The sequence below is a fragment of the Girardinichthys multiradiatus genome, chromosome 15 (assembly GCF_021462225.1).
Source record: "Girardinichthys multiradiatus isolate DD_20200921_A chromosome 15, DD_fGirMul_XY1, whole genome shotgun sequence".
Classification (NCBI taxonomy): domain Eukaryota; kingdom Metazoa; phylum Chordata; class Actinopteri; order Cyprinodontiformes; family Goodeidae; genus Girardinichthys; species Girardinichthys multiradiatus.
The window spans coordinates 32,711,060-32,730,216 of NC_061808.1; the positions used below are offsets into that span (position 1 = coordinate 32,711,060).

The window sequence follows — 19,157 nt, forward strand, 5'->3', positions numbered from 1 at the left end:
TGTTTTATGTAAAAAGCTAAATGCATTTGAATTTCTGCACAACTGTTTTTTCCCATCTCCAAGTAAACGGCTCATATGTCAATAATTTTTTTCATTTATGTATTCAAAACAAATAAAAAAAACATCTATAAACACTGGTTCTTAAAATAAAAATCCAATTATCAGAACACAGGCAATCATTTCTATTATCTGTGCAGCATTTACAAATGTCATGACCAACTGCAAGCAGTCATGAGTTAAAAGATGCTTTTCTCACAAGGTCAAATGGCTTCTCAAGACTTTTATTTTAATGTTCAACAATTTGCAAAAACAGTTAAACAATGTACAGAATATTATGACATATTCAAGAAACTAAATACATACAAAAATAATGACAGTTTCATTAAGATTCAAAGGAAACATGTTTAGCTAACTTTACAATTAGTGCTTGACATCTGCAAACACCACAGGCTTTTTGCAGCTCAGCTTCCAAAGTGTTAAAGAGGACCTCTTGCATTTGACAGAATTGAGGGGCAAGACAGACGCTTGGCAGTGTTAGTGTTTAAAGCTTAGCTTTCCAGTGGTCCTTCAAGTGCACAACACAAAAAAAAAAAATCTCAGAATCTGAGTAGACCCACCGCAAATCTATAAACAGTACACATTTCAATACAGTTTTGGTATTCAGCTGCGATCTTTATGTGTCTAACATATTAACAGCTCTAATTCAAAAATAAATTGTGCACTTCCAATAAGAACAACCACAACAAAAAAACAACCGAAGAAATGCTGATATAGAGAGCTATCATGACTGATTTCCTCCTTAGTTATGTGCATAACATACCAGCTACAAAGAAGTTGTACATAATGTAATGAGTAACTAATACGTTAAATAAGTGTTAAGTACAATGACCAGCACCAATTAATAACCCGTTTCCCTTTCCTGAAGATGAGTTTGTTTTAGGATCTACAAGGGGATGAAACCTCATTTACCTGTTGGAACTGAGTGGAACTGGGATATTTTTCCCTGGTTATACAGTTTAAACAAAAAACAGACATTTTCCAAATAGTTTGTGAAATTATCAACAAACATACATAACATATAAACTAAACTTTTCTAAGAAAAATACAAGACAATATTTTCTTAATAGAGTGAATCAATAGAAAATACATAAAAACAGGTAGCATGCATTATTGTACATTTCCCAAGAACAAAGGTTGTGTAATGTTAAAACATTTATCTGCATTGCATGCCTTTAAAAAACATTTGGAAATACTGCTTTAACCTAAAGACCGAATGAATGCTTCCTTCATTTTGCAAACAGAGAATCAAGCTTGACTCTTACAGGTCATTATGTAATGTCTTAACATGGCAGTAGTGAAGAGAGAAAAAAAGATGATTTGGGCAGTTGTTTGTGCTTTCTAACTGGTCAGGGTTTCCTGCACAAACTAAGTGTTAAGTGAGTCTGTGAATCCACTTTGTCCAGTAGAGGACACATGGTACCCACTTCTGGAGCCTGTAACACACATATACACACAAATGTAAATATACTGTACTCAGAAAAAGTTAGGTATATGTGGCTTCTGGGTGACATTTCAGGATGAACATAAAATGCACTATAACTTCACAGGTGAACTTAATGCAACCTTTTCTAAACTTTTGAATGTCCAAGTGTTTAAATTTTTCAGTGCTTTTTGCACAACTTGCTGTTCTCTATAAGGAGCTTATGGCAAAATTCACAATTCACAATTGACAATAGGTGTGTGATCTATGAATTTACCCACAAATGTTGTGGTTCAATCAGAATTGGTATTTGAACAGTCCTCATTATGCTGTTTACATGTTGACATTATGTCACCAAGATGACACCTAACAGTATCTCGCCATTGCAGAGCTTTAAACAGGATGTTTTCAGACAGAAGCCATTCCTGAAACAACACTGGTGAACACTGGGTAAATAATATGGATGGAATCTTACAGCTTAATATCTGAGCTGACACTTCACAGTAACATGTCGTGGATTACACCATCTTTTGTTCACAAGTACTGCTAATCGACCTCTGTTGTGTTTGCCAACAAAGGTCCTCTTAAAATCTCTGTATGCTTGAATGGTCAGAAAGCCTGGCAGAGAGACGGTGGAGACGGAAATCTGATCCTGCAGCCATGTCTCAGTGAAACACATAATACTGCATTCCTAATACTCAGTATCGGTCCTTGTAGCATCTTGCAGCATCTTGCAGTCTATTCTTGAGTGGAGGGTCAGACATGGGCATGTTGGGAGTTCTTTGGAATGTTTTCCAGTAGTTAACCATTTTACATACAGTAGAGTGGCTAAGTTCTTTTCAAACCTTTTTAAATCCCTTAGCAGACTCATAGACAGCTACAGTCTTGTTTCTCAAGACCCCAGACAGATCTTTGCATCTTACCATGGCGTTCACTCTCACACCAAACTAAGGGCCTGATTTTCATACATCCCAAATAAGTGGTGCTAAATTGCTTTTGCAAAAAAAAAAAAAGCACACGCAATAAGTGGCCACGTTGCTCGCAATCTTTGAATATTGCACATGCAATGGATAACAGGTGCAAAAGTAATGCAGACCACCCTATTTAAATGAGGAAATTGCGTGTGCTGCTGGCTGTCACTATAGAGTGTTGGAGAGCAGAACAGCCATAAAAGAAAGATGAAGTTCGAAGCCGTGGAGCCGGAGGTAATATTAATATTAAGAAATATAATAATAATAATTATTATTATTATAAAACCTAGAAAGCCTGACAGTCACTCCCAGAATTACATCGAAATAGAGCTCTACAGAGCTTTATTTACCTCAGCCAATTCATCCACCCCCCAGCCCCCCTGGTGCAATCTCCGACAACTCTGTTAGCGAGCCTCCTCTCTGTGAGAGCTTTCAGCTTTCTTTCTGTGACGTGATTTCAATTGAGGGATATGACTCGCTTGACCCAAACATTGCAAACCAAGGCAGGCCCATAATTATTTAATACTAGATGGATGTGCTTTTTAAAGAGCCGTAAAGGAACATTGAGAGAGAAAAAAAAAATTAAATATCTGTCTTGCGCACCAGGAGTGCACAGGACAGTTTCTTTATATGTTTTTTCGTCTATGTCTCTTTAGCTCCATAAAGGTTTTCTGGTCTCTGGTGGTCGTTAATGTTCAGTTTTGTTTGTTACATAACATGGCACAACATTTTGCAAGCAGATTAGCTAACTTTAAAAAGTACTAAATATAGACCATAAAACAGCACCCGCACCCCGTTTCAGGTTTGATAAATTGTGTTGCAGGTGGTAAATGATTACATTTGCATATCCCCCTCCCATAAATTTGTGTGTGGTTTTGTACACGCAAACCTTTTAAAGATCAAGGGCTTAATGTCTTTAAACGGGGCAGACCTCAAGATGTTGATTAGTAATATTCTAATCAGATGCATCTGATGTGATCACCCCTGTTTATAGACAGGTGTACAGTGGCACAGTAATCAGCACTTTTTTGTGGGCATATTTTTCCACATAGAGTTTGCATTTTCTCCCACTGCATGGGTGGGTTCTCTTTTTGTACTCCTGTTTCCTCACACCACCCAATAATATGCAAGTTAGGTCAGTTGGTCTACATAAATCACACTTAGTTCTGAGACCATTTGTGCATGGTTGTTTATCTTATGTGTCTGTATCTTGCCATGTTATGGACAGGCAACCTGTACAGCATGTACCTCAACTCTTGCCCACTGATTTCTTGAGATGGGAACGAGTCAGACAACCTTCGATGCGTAACTGGATATGGTCAATGGATGGAGAAATGTGTGTGTCCTAATTTATTCAAAACCAGAAATTGCTTTTTTATTTTAAAGAATGCTTGAAAATGTATTTTCTTCAGCTTTTATTTGTTCTGTATTATATAACGTGAATTGTTCATAACTGTTAAAGTTTATATTCAATATCCATATGTTTAAATGTGTTTGAAAGAACAAGCTTTCAATGATTTCTTCTTTTTTTTCAACTGACTAAAAAGCTAATTATGGTACATTTTGAAGCCTGCTGCATCCCCCTTTTCAGTACTAATGATACCAATATACTGCTAAGCTCAATTTCAACAAAAATCCACAAAGGCCCAGGCCTCTGGAAACTTACCTAGGCTCAGTACTTCTCCCAGGGATCTGTATGCCTTCCTTTGAAATCATTTCATTATTCTCTGGGCATTTTCTCAGCTCACCTATCCCTCCTTTCTCTCACAGTGTTTCTTGAACCTCTCTACAAGGAACCCCCACTTGAACTGAACATTTATAAGTTGTTTAAGAAAACTGTTAAATGTGTTTGGATCTCTTATTGATTTTCTGCCAGTGGGTCAGAGAGCTTCCTGGTAACACGAGAAATATATGGCCAGTATTTTTTCAAATGTTTAATTGGATAAGAAAATGTATAATTCCAACACTGCTTCAAAGTATAATTATACAGAAATGTCTAAATATCTTGCTAATCAGTCAAGAGTTGATTTTGTGTTTTGTCTAAAGTTTTGTACTAAAATGAAAGATTTTAAGTGATACTTCTTTTTTATCCAACTAACATACCTCTGTCTCCTCTCATTCTCCGGAACAATTTGCCCAGTCCACTGGATGAGGTTCCAGCAGAGGTGCTCTGAAAGCAAAATGAAATGTTCAGTAAGAATTCATCACAAAAAGAGGAATACAAAAATAAAAATGGGAACAAAAACATAATGGATACAACTATTCTTACCCCTGTTCTACCCTGTGACGTCAGTGACTTTATTGTCAAGGCTGACAGCACCTGAAAGTTAATTCTCAGAAGTTAGTATATTACTGCAGAAATTTAAGCAGTTACAAAGGAAGTAGTAAAATGTCAATATTTCTCATTTGTAAAGGTAAACACTGACTACATATTAAGACATGTAAAAATGTTCCATAATTAGTATCCTTTTAAGTGACAAACTTACCTTATTGTCCAACAGTGTTCCAAACACCAGAATGAAGAAACCCTTTAGAAAAATACAAAGTTTTCCCTTGTCAGTACAACATTTTGTAGCATTAAACACACATTAATACAAGAACATGCAGCGACACACTAGTATATATAAAAGTTAAAATGTTACCTGCAGTGAATTGAAGAATGCAAATGCAATATGGATCCCAATGTTTTGTGGGCTGACCATGGTTCCAACTCCCAAACCCCAAGTCAGTCCAAAAAATGGTGTGAGCACAGCCAAACTCCTGGCGATCACTACCAGCACATGCTTCTCTCCAGCTTGGGCTGCATTTCCTCCTACTCTTCTCCTCAATATTTTGTATAACACCACAATTAGGATGATAAGGTTTATCACCACTATCGAAAGTGCAGGGATCACAAAGGCCAGCAGAGCTTTGGACCCATCCCAGTTGAGCCAACAAACAACATTTTCCCGGATGTATTGATCTGAGGGAGCAGTTGCAGCAATAGTTATTGTTGCAATGATAAGAGGTGCACCATATCCCAAACAGAATCCAATTATCAGCATGGACATCTTAGACAGCCCTCCTTCAAAGACACTGAGAGTTCGGTAGAGCAACAGCAGACCTGAGGCTAACATCCAGAAAAACAGGGCGAGATAGAAAAAATGGATAAAGAAGGTAGCTGCTGTGCATGCTGGTGGGTTTTTTATGTCTGCATCTGAAATAGCCGCTCCAATAATGAACCAAATGTCTGCAATCAGGAGAGACACGGCGATGTTGACGATGGAAACATGACGCAAGTATGAAGTTGCATTCTTGTTTATTTTTCTCCATATGATTGCTTCGATGATGAGACATATGACCAAGCAGGCCATAGAAATGCCAACTCCAATGTAGGTTATGTAATCCAGAATAAGGCTTCTTGGGCTGTTAGGTGACATAAGAATGGAGAAGGAGGTGGTGTGATTGCAGTTGCAGCTGACTGTTTCATTTTCATAGTAAACTAATGAGCAACCATTGTCGCTCCATCCTCCAAGACCCTCAAAGAGGTTGAAATCCCAGAAAACACATTTAGGTTGTCCCAGGGTATCATTTGTATAATTTATTATATCAAATGTAAGTGAAATATTTGAGATTTTAACTTCAGGACGAACAAGGGCAACCCTTCCATGGACACGGTTGGATGAAGTATTGACTTCATCTCTTCCAGGAAGCACATTGTACATGCTAGCAAAAATTATTATGGTGATTAATTTATTTTCTCCACCAGCCTCTGGTATTTCTATTTCCACTGAGGAGTTTAATTCAGTGTTGAAAGGGTTTGTAAGTGTAGTTTTGTTCAGGAGAATGAAATCTGTGTAGATGTTTATTGACCCAGGGCTAATAAATGCTGTTAAATTCTCAAAAACATTCAAGAATGCAGAGCTGGAACTTTTTCTTAAAAGGATGTCTTCCGTTGTATTTCTAGTGTCATTGTAGTTTAGAAAAGCCCAAGAGTTTCTTGCACCGTCAATCGTGAGAAGGCCTGCACTTTCTAGGAAATTCTACAGAAGTAAAAAAGCAAAACCATATATATTATTAAATAAAAAAAATATTTTTTTACTTTGAGTTTGTATGTTTAAATGTACACATGTACCTACCCTTGTGGAATTGTCATTTATTTTAATTTTAAAGAACAATGATGCATTGGCAACATTTTCAAAGATCTTAACCACGGCAATGATGGTCGCTGGAGACTCAGTGATATCCTTTTTATTTGCAGCAGTCGCATTTCTAAGGTCCTCCAAGAATACTGGAATTGACAACTCAGTCAAGACCTATCAAATGAAAACAAAGAGGTTGTATTATTGTTAATTGCTAAATTACATTGTATATATTGTCTAAAGAATAACTGCATTATATCTATTTTTTATTTGCTAAAAATGAAAAAAAATCCTTATTCTTTTTGCTTTGTTTGTATTTAGAAAACAACTAAAATTTAAATACACATATGCCTGTCTTTTTCTACTGAAATCCAAAGTTGTTTTGTGATCTCTTCAGTTAAGCAGAAAAATATTAATAAAAAAATGCATTCCATCTTATTTAATATGTAAAATACAAAAAATATCAAATAGTACTACACTACAAATTACACTGTTTCATTATCTATTTTGAATAATTATTATTACATAATGGCTCAGCTTCAGACCCTAATAACATCTTCTGAGCGAGGTATCCAGTTATTTATTATGAATGACTAGAAGACATTGGCTTCTTCTCATGTTACTTTCTTTTCAAATATCTTACATCAACAACAAAAAAACTCAAATAGGTGCAACACGAGTGCCAGCACTTTCAAAAAGATCATTTACTAATGTTTGAAAAAAATAGATCACCTCTGATCGATCAAGCAGTGCTACAATCACTTTTAGGACACACTTGTCTTGTTTATCTCCATATTGCCCATCTGCCATACAAACTGCCGTCTTTTGTCCTTCCTTGTTCGTTTCACAGTCTGCAACAGCCATCGCGCCAACCAGAGCATTTCCATATAGTGGATCAGTGCAATCAAACTTGTCTAGAGAAATAGAAGATATGTTTTAGGTAGTACTTGACTGAAAGTAAACATGTAAACTGCAAGTAAATAATTTCTTCTTCATTTAATACTCACTCTTTCTGGTCAGTACCAGTGTTATTGCTTTCTTACTTTCCTTTGGTTGTGATATACATGTGAACTGCACCACATTCCCTTCTACACATTCACTGGGGGCTGTATACTCATAGGTTGCTGTTTTTAAATCTAGTAATACAGAAAAAATAAAAGAATTTGCAAATAATTTTTTTCGTATTGCGTGTCAAAAATATCTAACTTGTGTCTTTGTGTCACATTTACCTACTCCATCTGGAGAAATCAATGTAACTGTGAAGTCACTGTTTACAGAGCACGTCAGTATCTTACGATCAGCACATCTCAGTGTTTCTCTGTCTGGTTGAGCATTGATCAGAGGGGCTGGTTTGGACTTCAGTTCTACAGTCTGTCTGAAAGTTGAACCAGCTCCAAATGTCACCTTACATTCATAGTTACCTGGGAAGAAATAAAAAGGCAATGAAGACACATCGTGAAACTACAGGCAATAACAAAAGCTTTGATGGTAGCAATAAGTATACATGTTTTTGAATCTTTGAGTGTTCAGTTTTGATTGCAATTCACATTGATTGCTTTAACCTATTTATTTTGATGTGTTGTATAATGTTAAAAAGTTTATAATTTAAAAGAAAAACATACAGTTTTAGCCCAATTAAAAATCTATTAGAAAACTTTTTGTTTTCAGTTCAGTGAACTTTGTTTTTTTTTCTTAAATCCTTAGGCACAGTCTGGTCAACACTCCAACTATTTCTGAGTTTCTGTGAACTGATATGGCAGTATTAAAATCAGTCAAACAACGATCCCAAACAGTAACAACGATAAAGGAAAAAGGTGAAACATTCACATAAGAGTTGGGGTATGTCTCACGTTGAATTAGAAGCAATTACATGTATTCATTTGGCTAGGTTTAGGCAAAAAAAAAGCTAAACAAACCAACACACAAAAGAAACAAAAACAAATAATAATTAACTGGGATAGGTTTAGAAATACCCCTCCTTGAACCGCCTCCTTAACGTAGTGGAGGGGTTTGAGTGCTCAAATGATCCTAGGGGCTATGTTGTCTGGGGCCTAAGTGCCCCTGGTAGGGTCTCCCATGGCAAACAGGCTCTAGGTGATGGGTCAGACAAAGAGTGGTTCAAGAATCCCTCATGAGGACCAAAATATCAAGGCACGTGACGTCGCCCGGTACGGCGGAGCCGGGGTCCCACCCTGGAGCCAGGCCTGGGGTCAGGACTCGTCGGAGAGCACCTGGTGGCCGGGTTGCTCCTCGCGGGACCCGGCCGGGCCAAGCCCGAAAGAGAGACGCGAGGCCATTCCCCAGTGGGCCCACCACCTGCAGGGGGAACCATGAGGGACCGGTGCAAAGAGGATTGGGTGGCGGACGAAGGTGGAGACCTCAGCGGCCCGATCCCCGGATGCTTAGGCTGGCTCTAGGGACGTGGAATGTCACCTCGCTGGGGGGGAAGGAGCCTGAGCTTGTGCGTGGAGGCGAGCCCGACTATTTCTAGTCGATATCTCTCGACCTCCCGCACAGCGTGGGCTCTGGAACCCATCTCCTTGAGAGGGGTTGGACTCTCTTCTACTCTGGAGTGGCCCACGGGGAGAGGCTGCGGGCTGGTGTGGGTTTGCTTGTTGCCCCTCAGCTCAGCCGTCTTGTGTTGAGGTTTATCCCAGTGGATGAGAGGGTCGTATCCCTGCGCCTTCGGGTTGGGGAGAGGTCTCTGACTATCATTTCAGCCTACGGGCCGAGTGGTAGTGCGGAGTACCCGGCCTTCTTGGCGTCCCTGTTGGGGGTGCTGGATAGTGCCCCTCCCGGGGACTCCATTATTCTGCTGGGGGACGTCAACGCCCACGTGGGGAACGACAGTGACACCTGGAGAGGCGTGATCGGGAGGAATGGCCTCCCCGATCTGAATCCGAGTGGTGTTTTGTTATTGGACTTCTGTGCTAGTCACGGATTGTCCATAACGAACACCATGTTCAAACATAAGGGTGTCCATCAGTGCACTTGGCACCAGGACACCGTAGGCAGGAGGTCGATGATCAACTTTGTTGTCGTATCATCAGACCTTCGGCCGCATGTTCTGGACACTCGGGTGAAGAGAGGGGCTGAGCTGTCCACTGATCACCACCTGGTGGTGAGTTGGATCCGCTGGAGGAGGAGAAAGCCGGACAGACTTGGCAGGCCCAAGCGCATAGTGAGGGTCTGCTGGGTACGCCTGGCGGAGCCCTCGGCCAGGGATGTATTCAACTCCCACCTCCGGGAGAGCTTCGACCAGATCCCGGGGGATGTTGGCGACATAGAGTCCGAGTGGACCATGTTCTCCGCATCTATTGTCGATGCTGCTGCCCGTAGCTGCGGCCGTAAGGTCTGCGGTGCCTGTTGTGGTGGCAATCCCAGAACCCGGTGGTGGACACCGGCAGTAAGGGATGCTGTCAAGCTGAAGGAGTCCTTTCGGCTGTGGTTGGCTTGTGGGACTCCTGAGGTGGCTGACGGGTATCGTGAGGCCAAGCGTGCTGTGGCCTGGGCTGTGGCAGAGGCAAAAACTCGGGCCTGGGAGGAGTTCGGTGAGGCCATGGAGAAGGACTACCGGTTGGCCTCGAAGCGATTCTGGCAAACCGTCCGGCGCCTCAGGAGGGGGAAGCAGTGCTTCGCCAACACTGTTTATAGTGGGGGTGGGAGACTGCTGACCTCGACTGAGGACAGTATCGGGCAGTGGAAGGAGTACTTCGAGGATCTCCTCAATCCTGCCATCACGCATTCCGTGGTGGAAACAGAGGCTGGGGACTCGGTGTTGGACTCTTTCATCACCCAAGCTGAAGTCAACGAGGTGGTTAAAAAGCTCCGCGGTGGCAAGGCTTCGGGGGTGGATGAGATCCGCGCTGAGTACCTCTGGATGTTGTAGGGCTGTCATGGTTGACATGCCTCTTCAACATTGCGTGGCAGTCGGGGACAGTGCCTCTGGACTGGCAGACTGGGGTGGTGGTCCCCCTTCATAAGAAGGGTGACTGGAGAGTGGGGGATCACACTCCTCAGCCTCCCTGGTAAGGCCTACGCCAGGGTATTGGAGAGGAGAGTCCAACCGATAGTCGAACCTCGGCTTCAGGGGGAGCAGTGTGGTTTTCGTCCCGGCCGTGGAACACTGGACCAGCTCTATACCCTCTACAGGGTGCTCGAGGGTTCATGGGAGTTTGCCCAACCGGTTCACATGTGTTTTGTGGACCTGGAGAAGGCATTCGACTGTGTCCCTCATGATGCCCTGTGGGTTGTGCTGCTGGAGTATGGAATTGGGGGCCCTTTATTAGGGGCCATCCGGTCCCTGTACGAGCGGAGCAGGAGTTTGGTCCGCATTGCCGGCACTAAGTCGGACCTGTTCCCGGTGCATGTTGGACTCCGGCAGGGCTGCCCTTTGTCACCGGTCCTGTTCATAACTTTTATGGACAGAATTTCTAGACGCAGCCAAGGGCCGGAGGGGGTCTGGTTTGGGGACCAGTGGATTTTGTCTCTTCTTTTTGCGGATGACGTGGTCCTGCTGGCCCCCTCTAGCCAAGACCTACAGCATGCGCTGTGGCGGTTCGCAGCCGAGTGTGAAGCGGCTGGGATGAGGATCAGCTCCTCCAAGTCTGAGGCCATGGTACTCGACCGGAAAAGGGTGGCTTGTCTTCTTCAGGTTGGAGGGGAGTTTAAGTATCTTGGGGTCTTGTTCACGAGTGAGGGAAGAATGGAGCGGGAGATCGACAGACGGATTGGTGCGGCTGCCACAGTAATGGGGGCACTGTGCCAGTCCATTTTGGTGAAGAGAGAGCTGAGCCGAAAAGCAAAGCTCTGAATTTACCGGTCGGTCTACGTTCCTACCCTCACCTATGGCCATGAACTTTGGGTCATGACCGAAAGAACGAGATCCCGGATACAAAAGGCTGAAATGAGCTTCCTCCGTAGGGTGGCCGGGCACTCCCTCAGAGATAGGGTGAGGAGCTCGGCCATCCGGGAGGGGCTCGGAGTAGAGCCGCTGCTCCTCCACATCGAGAGGAGTCAGTTGAGGTGGCTCGGGCATCTATACCGGATGCCACCTGGACGCCTTCCTCAGGAGGTGTTCCAGGCACGTCCCACCGGGAGGAGGCCCAGGGGACGGCCCAGGACACGCTGGAGGGACTATGTCTCTCGGCTGGCCTGGGAACGCCTTGGGCTCCCCCTGGAGGAGCTGGAGGAGGTGTCTGGACAGAGGGACGTCTGGGCGTCTCTGCTGAGTCTGCTGCCCCCGCGACCCGGTCCCGGATAAGCGGAAGACGACGAGTACGAGGTTTAGAAATAGATTGTGATTTAGCTCCAGCACTCTTCATACATGTATTTACCACAACTGTAGTAAAGATGTGATTGATTTCATCACATTAATGTTGGATCACTGTTTTTACTATCTGTGTTATATTGTAGCACAACTGAAGAACAGCAGCAGCTAATTCAATTTGATTTATTTATATCGTGCCACTTTACAACACATATCAATACAAAACACTTAACAAAAAAAATGTTGCTGCGAGTGCAAGAAACATGAGATTTCAGAAATGTAAAAAATACAATAGAAGTTATGAAAAAAAACTAAACATGCTTTTGGCAGTAAAGGTACAGCTGATTCTAACTGCTGTTAGTTTAAAAATATGTATTTTCCTTCATTTAGTCAAAAAGGGAATTTAATCATGATTATATTCAAGCTTTGGTGTATTCAATTTTACATATATTTCATGCTTTTGTATGTTTATTACAGCTATATCTGTTTTGTTTTAAATGTTGTCTTTGTTTTTTTATTTTCAGGCCTTTCTTTTAAAACAAATCCTACATTTAACTACATCCCAGTCCAGATCCGTTTTTATCTAGGCTTGATATATAGGCTTGAGGTGCAAACACACCCTCCATTTCTGTTACCTGTATGACCCCTTCTCTTTTCCAATGGTTATAATCAGTCTGACAGAGGGAGGTATCCCAATCCTTGTGGTTTTTAGTATAACAATGACCATCAGTGGGACCCTTTGTGGGGTTCCTTGAGACGACATTGTTGTAAATAAGTGCCGTTTAACTAAATAACCTGAACTGAAACTATCTGTGTAGTTATGCTCCTATAGGCTTAGGCTGCTGGAGGACATAACGACCACTTTCACCCTCTTCGCTACATTCTCACACTACTCTCCAATTTTGCATTATTTGCTGTTATTTCAGCTTTTAACCTTGTTCTCTCTATTCTCTTCCTAGAAGCTACACCTGGCCTGGCTCTGTGTCTATTTGTGACACCTTTCTGGAGAGGGGAATCGTCCGAGCCTCTGCTGGCAACGACTTAATGCTCACCCTCTACCAATGATCCACATAGCCCTGTCTTTTAGTGTTTAACCCTTTCTCTATCCCAGACATAGCGATTGACTGACCTTAACTGTAACAAACTGCATGTGCTCTCTTTCAAACTCTAACCTTGAAAACTGGCTCAGAATTTATCTGTTCTTTCTTTCTATGTAAAACGACTAAAGGAGCTACATCCATTAACATTTACTTTTCCTTCCCATAGAAAGTATTCCTGGATCAGTGCTTCCATGTTCTTTTTGTGTCTCTGCTCTGTTCTCTCAAACCCCCAGTCGGTCGTGGCAGATGGCCGCTCACACTGAGCCTGGTTCTGCTGGAGGTTTCTTCCTGTTAAAAGGGAGCTTTTCCTCTCCGCTGTCGCTATATGCATGCTCTCACTCACTTAAAACTGTGCACATATATTTATATTATATTGTAGATATGTTTATACTGTTTAATTTGTACTGTATTGCACCGACTACGCCAAAACAAATTCCTTGTATGTCCAAAAACGTACTTGGCAATAAAGCTTTTCTGATTCTGATTCTGATTGCTGCAAAGTCAACGCCAGTGACTGTCCACTGTCTCTACATGCTCATCCGGGAGGAGGGAATGCTATAAGTCACTGACTGGATGCAATCTGCTGGGTTTCCTTGGATAGAAAAACTTTTTATCCAATTTGAATAAAAGGCTAACTCCGACTGCACTGTTCAATGGTTAGGATTAATTGGAATGTATGTACCTGACTGTTGTGAAGTGCCTTGAGACAACATGTGTTGTGAATAGGCGCTATATAAATAAAACTGAATTGAATTGAATATAAATAGTATTTGCTTTTCTTTCTTATGTCAGATTAACTTGTTCTACATCTATAAATCTTTGGATTTATGTGTCATTATAAACTGTAAATGGGGAAGCAATACTTTAGCACTTTAAAACAAATATCTTCAGCCAATCCATGTCATTTTGCAATAAAATGCATAAGAATAAAATATCTTGAAATCACTTCCAGTTACAATTTTACAGTTGGTTGATATGTGCTAGATTTCTTTCTTACCATCATTATATGTGAGAAACTTCGTGAATGTGTATGTTGATGTTCCATTAAGTAAACTGCGTACTTCGGCAATCTTGTTTCCATTATGCGTCCACAATACGAAAAATGTGTTAGCAAGATCAAGTAAAGATGGAAGGCGACATGTCACAGTGAGCGGATCCCCAACATAGAATTGATTTTTATCAACGTCCATCTGGTCTTTACCTTCATATAGACAAGGAAATAATTCATCAGTTGTCCTTAAACATATGAGATTTGAGGATGAATTTGACATTTTCAACATTCCCCAGATCTGTTAAGGTCTACTTACTGAGAATGCTGACAGGGTACTTTGATGCCACTTGTGTCAATATTCCATCTTGTGTTAACTGAATTTGTGTATTTGTTGGTGGTGTAGTGGAAGTAACACTCAAATCATAGTTAGCAATGGTACTTCCTTCACTGCAAAAAAGAAAAAAGAAGTGATTATTTCCCAATTTAAATCACAAAGAATACTTAATTCTACAAAAATCTCCAAAGTTGTTGCAAATAAAACATTTTGAAAAGATACCTAACAAAACTCAAAATAGTATGTAGTTAATAAAATAATACTCCGTTAAAGTAAATTCACAGTGCACTGAAAAAGTATTCACAGCACATTTTGTAATGTCACAACCTTAATCAAAAAATGGATTCAATTTAACAATTTTTTTTGTGTGCAAATATATTAAAAATAAAATAAAAAGTCACATGTACAAGTATTCACAGTCTTTGCCATTAGGGTCAACATTATGGTCTGGTGTATCCTGTTTCCAGAGATTATCATGACATTGTTTCTACTGTTTAGTTAGAGTTCACCTGTGGTAAATGTAGTTGATTAGACCAGATCTGACAAGGCACATGTGTCAATATGATGTCCCACAGTCACAGTACATGTCAGAGCACAAACCAAGCTTGGCGTCAAAGGAATTGCCAGTAGACCTCTGAGGCAGGATTGTTTCAATGCACAAATCCAGGGAAGGGTACAGAAAATGTTCTGCTGCTTTGATTGTCCCAATGAGCACATTGGCCTCCATAATCCGTAAGTGAATTTTGGAACCACCAGGACTCGTCTTAGAACTAGACAGCCATCGATCTGACCCATTGGGTGCCGTACTCAGGGAGATGACGAAGAACCAAATGGTCACTGTGTCAGTCCAGTGTTACTCTGTTGAGAGAGGACAACCTTCCAGAGAGACAAGCATCCCTGCAGCAATTCACCAATAAGGCCTGGAGGGTAGAGTCGCCACTCTTTAGTAAAAGGGACATGGCAGCCTCTCTGGTCTGATGAGACAAAGATTAAACTATTTGGTATGAATGCCTCGCGTCATGTTTGGAGGAATCCAGGCACCACCCATAATGTGGCTAATACCATCCCTACATTGAAGGATGGTAGTGGCAGTGTCATGCAATGGGGATGTTTTTCAGCAGCAGGAAATGGGAGATTAATCAGTATCGAAGAAAAATGAATGCGGCAATGTACTGAGACATCTTGGATGAAAATGTGCTCCAGAGTGGTCTTGTGCTTAGATGGTGCGATGGTTCATCTATCAACAGGTAAGTGACCCCAAGAATACAATCAAGAAAACAAAGAAGTGGCTTCAGGACAACTCTTTGAAAGTCCTTGAGTGACTCAGCCTGAACCCAGACTTGAACCCAGTTGAACTGTGGAGATCTAAAAAATTACTGCCAAAGCTGCATCAACAAAGTTTTAAAGAAATGCTGTTAATATTTAGGTTCATGTGATTTACAGGTTTTTGAACTTTGTGAGTAGTTATGAGGGATATGAAAGAATGTAATCTCTTTTGGAATATGGATGTAGAAAACAACACACCCAATAGTCACAACATGCATGCTGTTCATTATATTAATATGTGGTGTTCAGTGAAGTCAATCATTCTGTGAACAAACCCACAATCTGTGCTTTCCAATACTGCTGTAATTGAGCCACATTGCAGAATTGAGTAGGAACAGTCTTTTTAAGATCATTCTACAGATCATCGCAATTAGATTTAAGGTTGAACTTTGACTACTCAAAAACGTATCTTTTATTTATTTAATTGTTTTCTTATGTCCTACAGATCCCGCTGAATACCCCAAAGGTGTTTTTAGTACTTGGGAGTCCAGCCCTGGAGACGCAGAGCAGACCTAGATGATCTTACTACCACCAATAAGTTTGAGTGTCTTGAGTGTGTGATGATTTCTTTTTCTGAAATGCTCTTAGTTTTAGTTTAGATGTACTGAGATGTTGTAAATGTTGTTTTCTTTATTTTTGAACAATAGCTCTTAGCATTGTTTACTAGACTGCTAGATATCAATAACTTTGTTTTATTTCTGTTCTTGAATTTCTTCAGATTGTGGAATGATGTGTTGCTGAATAGGATTGTTTAGCCTATTTCATACTGTCAGAAATGATCTATTTAGGTTATTTATTGATTCTACAGTTCTGCAGTAAACAGACTCCTGTGAAATTAAACTTGAAATAAAACAAAAAGGGGTTAATCAGCATTAATTCTGAGTAAAAAAGGGAGATTGAACGGATTGGTTTGGATAGTTTCTTTCTCTTAATAAATTAAATCCTTATTTGAAAACTGCTGTTTTTACTCAGGTTATCTTTTCTCTGATATTACAATTGGCTTGATTATCTGAAACACATCACCAAAAAAGCAAAAAAATATATATATTTGTAAGGGTGAAAATAACTTTTCATAGCACATTAAAAAGTGCTTTGCACAGAGAAAACGCAGTGTTTTCTTTGTAATTAAATAAAGAAATAAAAGAAAACAACATTAAGTCACTCAAAATTATTATATAAATTTCTGTACATGTTCTGCTGAATTTCAGCTCTTCTCATACTTTCTCCCACATCTGTCACTCTCCTTTTAATATGGTCTCACTTGAAAAAACAAATAGCCATGTAACGCATATTTCCCCATAACCAACTCCACCAGGCACTGATGGTACAAAGCAGCCAAGTGCTCTTGTACAACTCTTAAAATTAAACAGAACTACGGCATAAATCTATTCAAGTACAAAGTGAAAAATAAATGACTATATTTTGATTTTTATTTAAATGCAAACTTGTGGTTCCGTTTAATTTTGATGGACTATTAAACAGAATTGATGCGAATAATGAGAATAAAATTTAACTTACCTAAAGATTAGATCCTTAACTTTACAATCTTTTGATACATGTTTTGTACACTCCTGTTCTGTCTGAGAGTGAAAAAGATCAGGAATAAACACTTATACATTCTGTAAATTTAGTGCTACGATACAAAAATAGAACAGACTCATATGAAGTAATGAGGCCTTACAGCATTATAAATGGTTTTATAAACTATATTGTCCTTGTCATTGAATGAGCTGTCGAATGGCATTTCCATGGTAATTTTGCCTGATATAACTTGAGGCCCGGGTGCTATTGGTGGTGTAGTTGTTGAATTGATGGTGGTTACTTTAGTTGTGGGTGTTGGTGTGGTTGGAATCACTAAAAACAGATATAGAAAGAATCAATTAGGGTTGTCAAGTGTGAAATAATGAAGAGCAAAACAAAACATGTTTTTCCATACATGGCAAGCTATAAGATGTGGCGATACCACTAAACCATTTTACAAATTTACCAAAAAATAAAGTCAATGAAAACATTTTAAAATGCTTACATTTTTCTAACTGGGAAGATATGAAAACGTAACTAAAATTGTGGAAAATTTTAGTACACAATTTTAGTAAATTTTTACATACTGCACATCGGAAAAGTTTTGTTTTCCAAACATTAGATAGTTAAAAATATAAAAATGTCTACTTCTTCAATGACATTTGCTATAAAAAAATAAACAGCTCAAAATAAACCAATCCCTAAATAGCTTACTTTAATTTATGTTGGGTTAATCATAACTCTAAAAGTTAATCCCAGCCTCAATCTGACACAAATTTCTGATTTTGAAGCTCTTTGAATTACAGCGAGACACATAAGACTGGTTCTTTTGAAACTGTTGTCCTCTTGAAATCAAATCATCAAGAAAAAACACTCCTGTTAAGGCAGGAGCCTTCAGCCTTCAATCTTACATTTAAATTAAAGCCTAAGGCATCATCGTCAAGTTTAAAGTGGGAGGAGAGGCATTTATTATCAATATAGGGTTCTCACAAAGACTGCAGAGATTTGATGTGCAACTGCGTTGCATGTACTAGCATGCAAACACACACGTGCACCCAGCAAGCTTGCTTTGAGGGAAAGTCTTTTCTGTTCGGTAAAATAGCCAGTTTGTCCCTTGACAACGCAGGATACATCTTTCCTTCACTTGTTAACAGTGTGTTGTTAAATGACATCAAGAAGAGCTGTCCTTACTTCAAATTTGTCATGTTAAAAACAGCACTGTTAAGATCAAAGCTCTCAAACAAAGAGAGCACTTCTTGAACGTGTTCAATGCACAACACCAACTGTATGTATCCTGTGAACTTAAAATATGTTATTCTGTCACAGAATTATTTCATTTTAAATTAAGGAATTTAAAATTGAATTATTTTGAAATTAATTGTTAGTATTTATATAACAAAATATGTAAATTATCAATTTGGCCATGAATTTGTGAAGAAGTTATGCTACTGAGTTAAGAGTTTAGTAAAAGTATCTTAAACAGGCCTGCTGAAAGCCTTGCCTGGGCCTTGGAAAAGAAAATCTTAAATGCCCCCCACAAGAAATTCATATCATTTTAATCACTCTGCCTGTTTTACATTAGTTGTCCACTTGATGGCACAGTAAAGCCAATGCAGCATCTTGATGCCTCAGCTCATGAGTCAAGCATTTGGATAGAAAACCCCCACGGGAACCAGCAGAGGGAACAAGGATGATAGAAATGGAATGATCCGGCGCTGAGCTCGAATCGCAGACTTTCTTCAAATGACTTTAAAAATCCAACTTTAAACTCACAGCTGATTTAGGATTGGCCAATTTGAAAACACAGATAACATTTTAAAACAGTAAAAGCAGCTGTTTAATAAAACTTTGCACAGGAGTGATCACAGTTTAAACCGCACTGAATCAGAACTCAAACAGAACTTTCCTTGAGGTCTGACTGAACGTGTCCAGATTTTGACTAATACAACTCAAACTTGAACCTGTTTGCTGAAGCAAACTGTAAACTCTGTTTAACTGTTTAAATTCAACTCAGGGATTGCTGGAAAGCCAATGCAAGTGACTG

At 40.0% G+C, this 19,157-nt stretch overlaps 1 protein-coding gene across 1 annotated transcript in view; it reads right to left on the reverse strand.

Annotated features, from left to right (window-relative positions):
• Positions 1 to 265: 265 nt before the first annotated feature.
• The window catches only part of LOC124882553 (adhesion G protein-coupled receptor F5-like), a 44,729-nt gene continuing 25,837 nt past the window's right edge, over positions 266 to 19,157 (reverse strand). The window contains exons 22-34 of the mRNA XM_047388998.1: positions 17,274 to 17,446; positions 17,111 to 17,172; positions 14,249 to 14,379; positions 13,939 to 14,142; positions 7,802 to 7,993; positions 7,580 to 7,708; positions 7,305 to 7,486; positions 6,570 to 6,746; positions 5,094 to 6,473; positions 4,938 to 4,979; positions 4,721 to 4,771; positions 4,555 to 4,621; positions 266 to 1,493 (exon numbers count right to left, since the gene is read on the reverse strand). Of these exons, the coding sequence (XP_047244954.1) occupies positions 1,426 to 1,493; positions 4,555 to 4,621; positions 4,721 to 4,771; positions 4,938 to 4,979; positions 5,094 to 6,473; positions 6,570 to 6,746; positions 7,305 to 7,486; positions 7,580 to 7,708; positions 7,802 to 7,993; positions 13,939 to 14,142; positions 14,249 to 14,379; positions 17,111 to 17,172; positions 17,274 to 17,446 (2,858 nt within the window). The 3' untranslated portion in view covers positions 266 to 1,425. The remainder of the gene's footprint in view (positions 1,494 to 4,554; positions 4,622 to 4,720; positions 4,772 to 4,937; positions 4,980 to 5,093; positions 6,474 to 6,569; positions 6,747 to 7,304; positions 7,487 to 7,579; positions 7,709 to 7,801; positions 7,994 to 13,938; positions 14,143 to 14,248; positions 14,380 to 17,110; positions 17,173 to 17,273; positions 17,447 to 19,157) is intronic.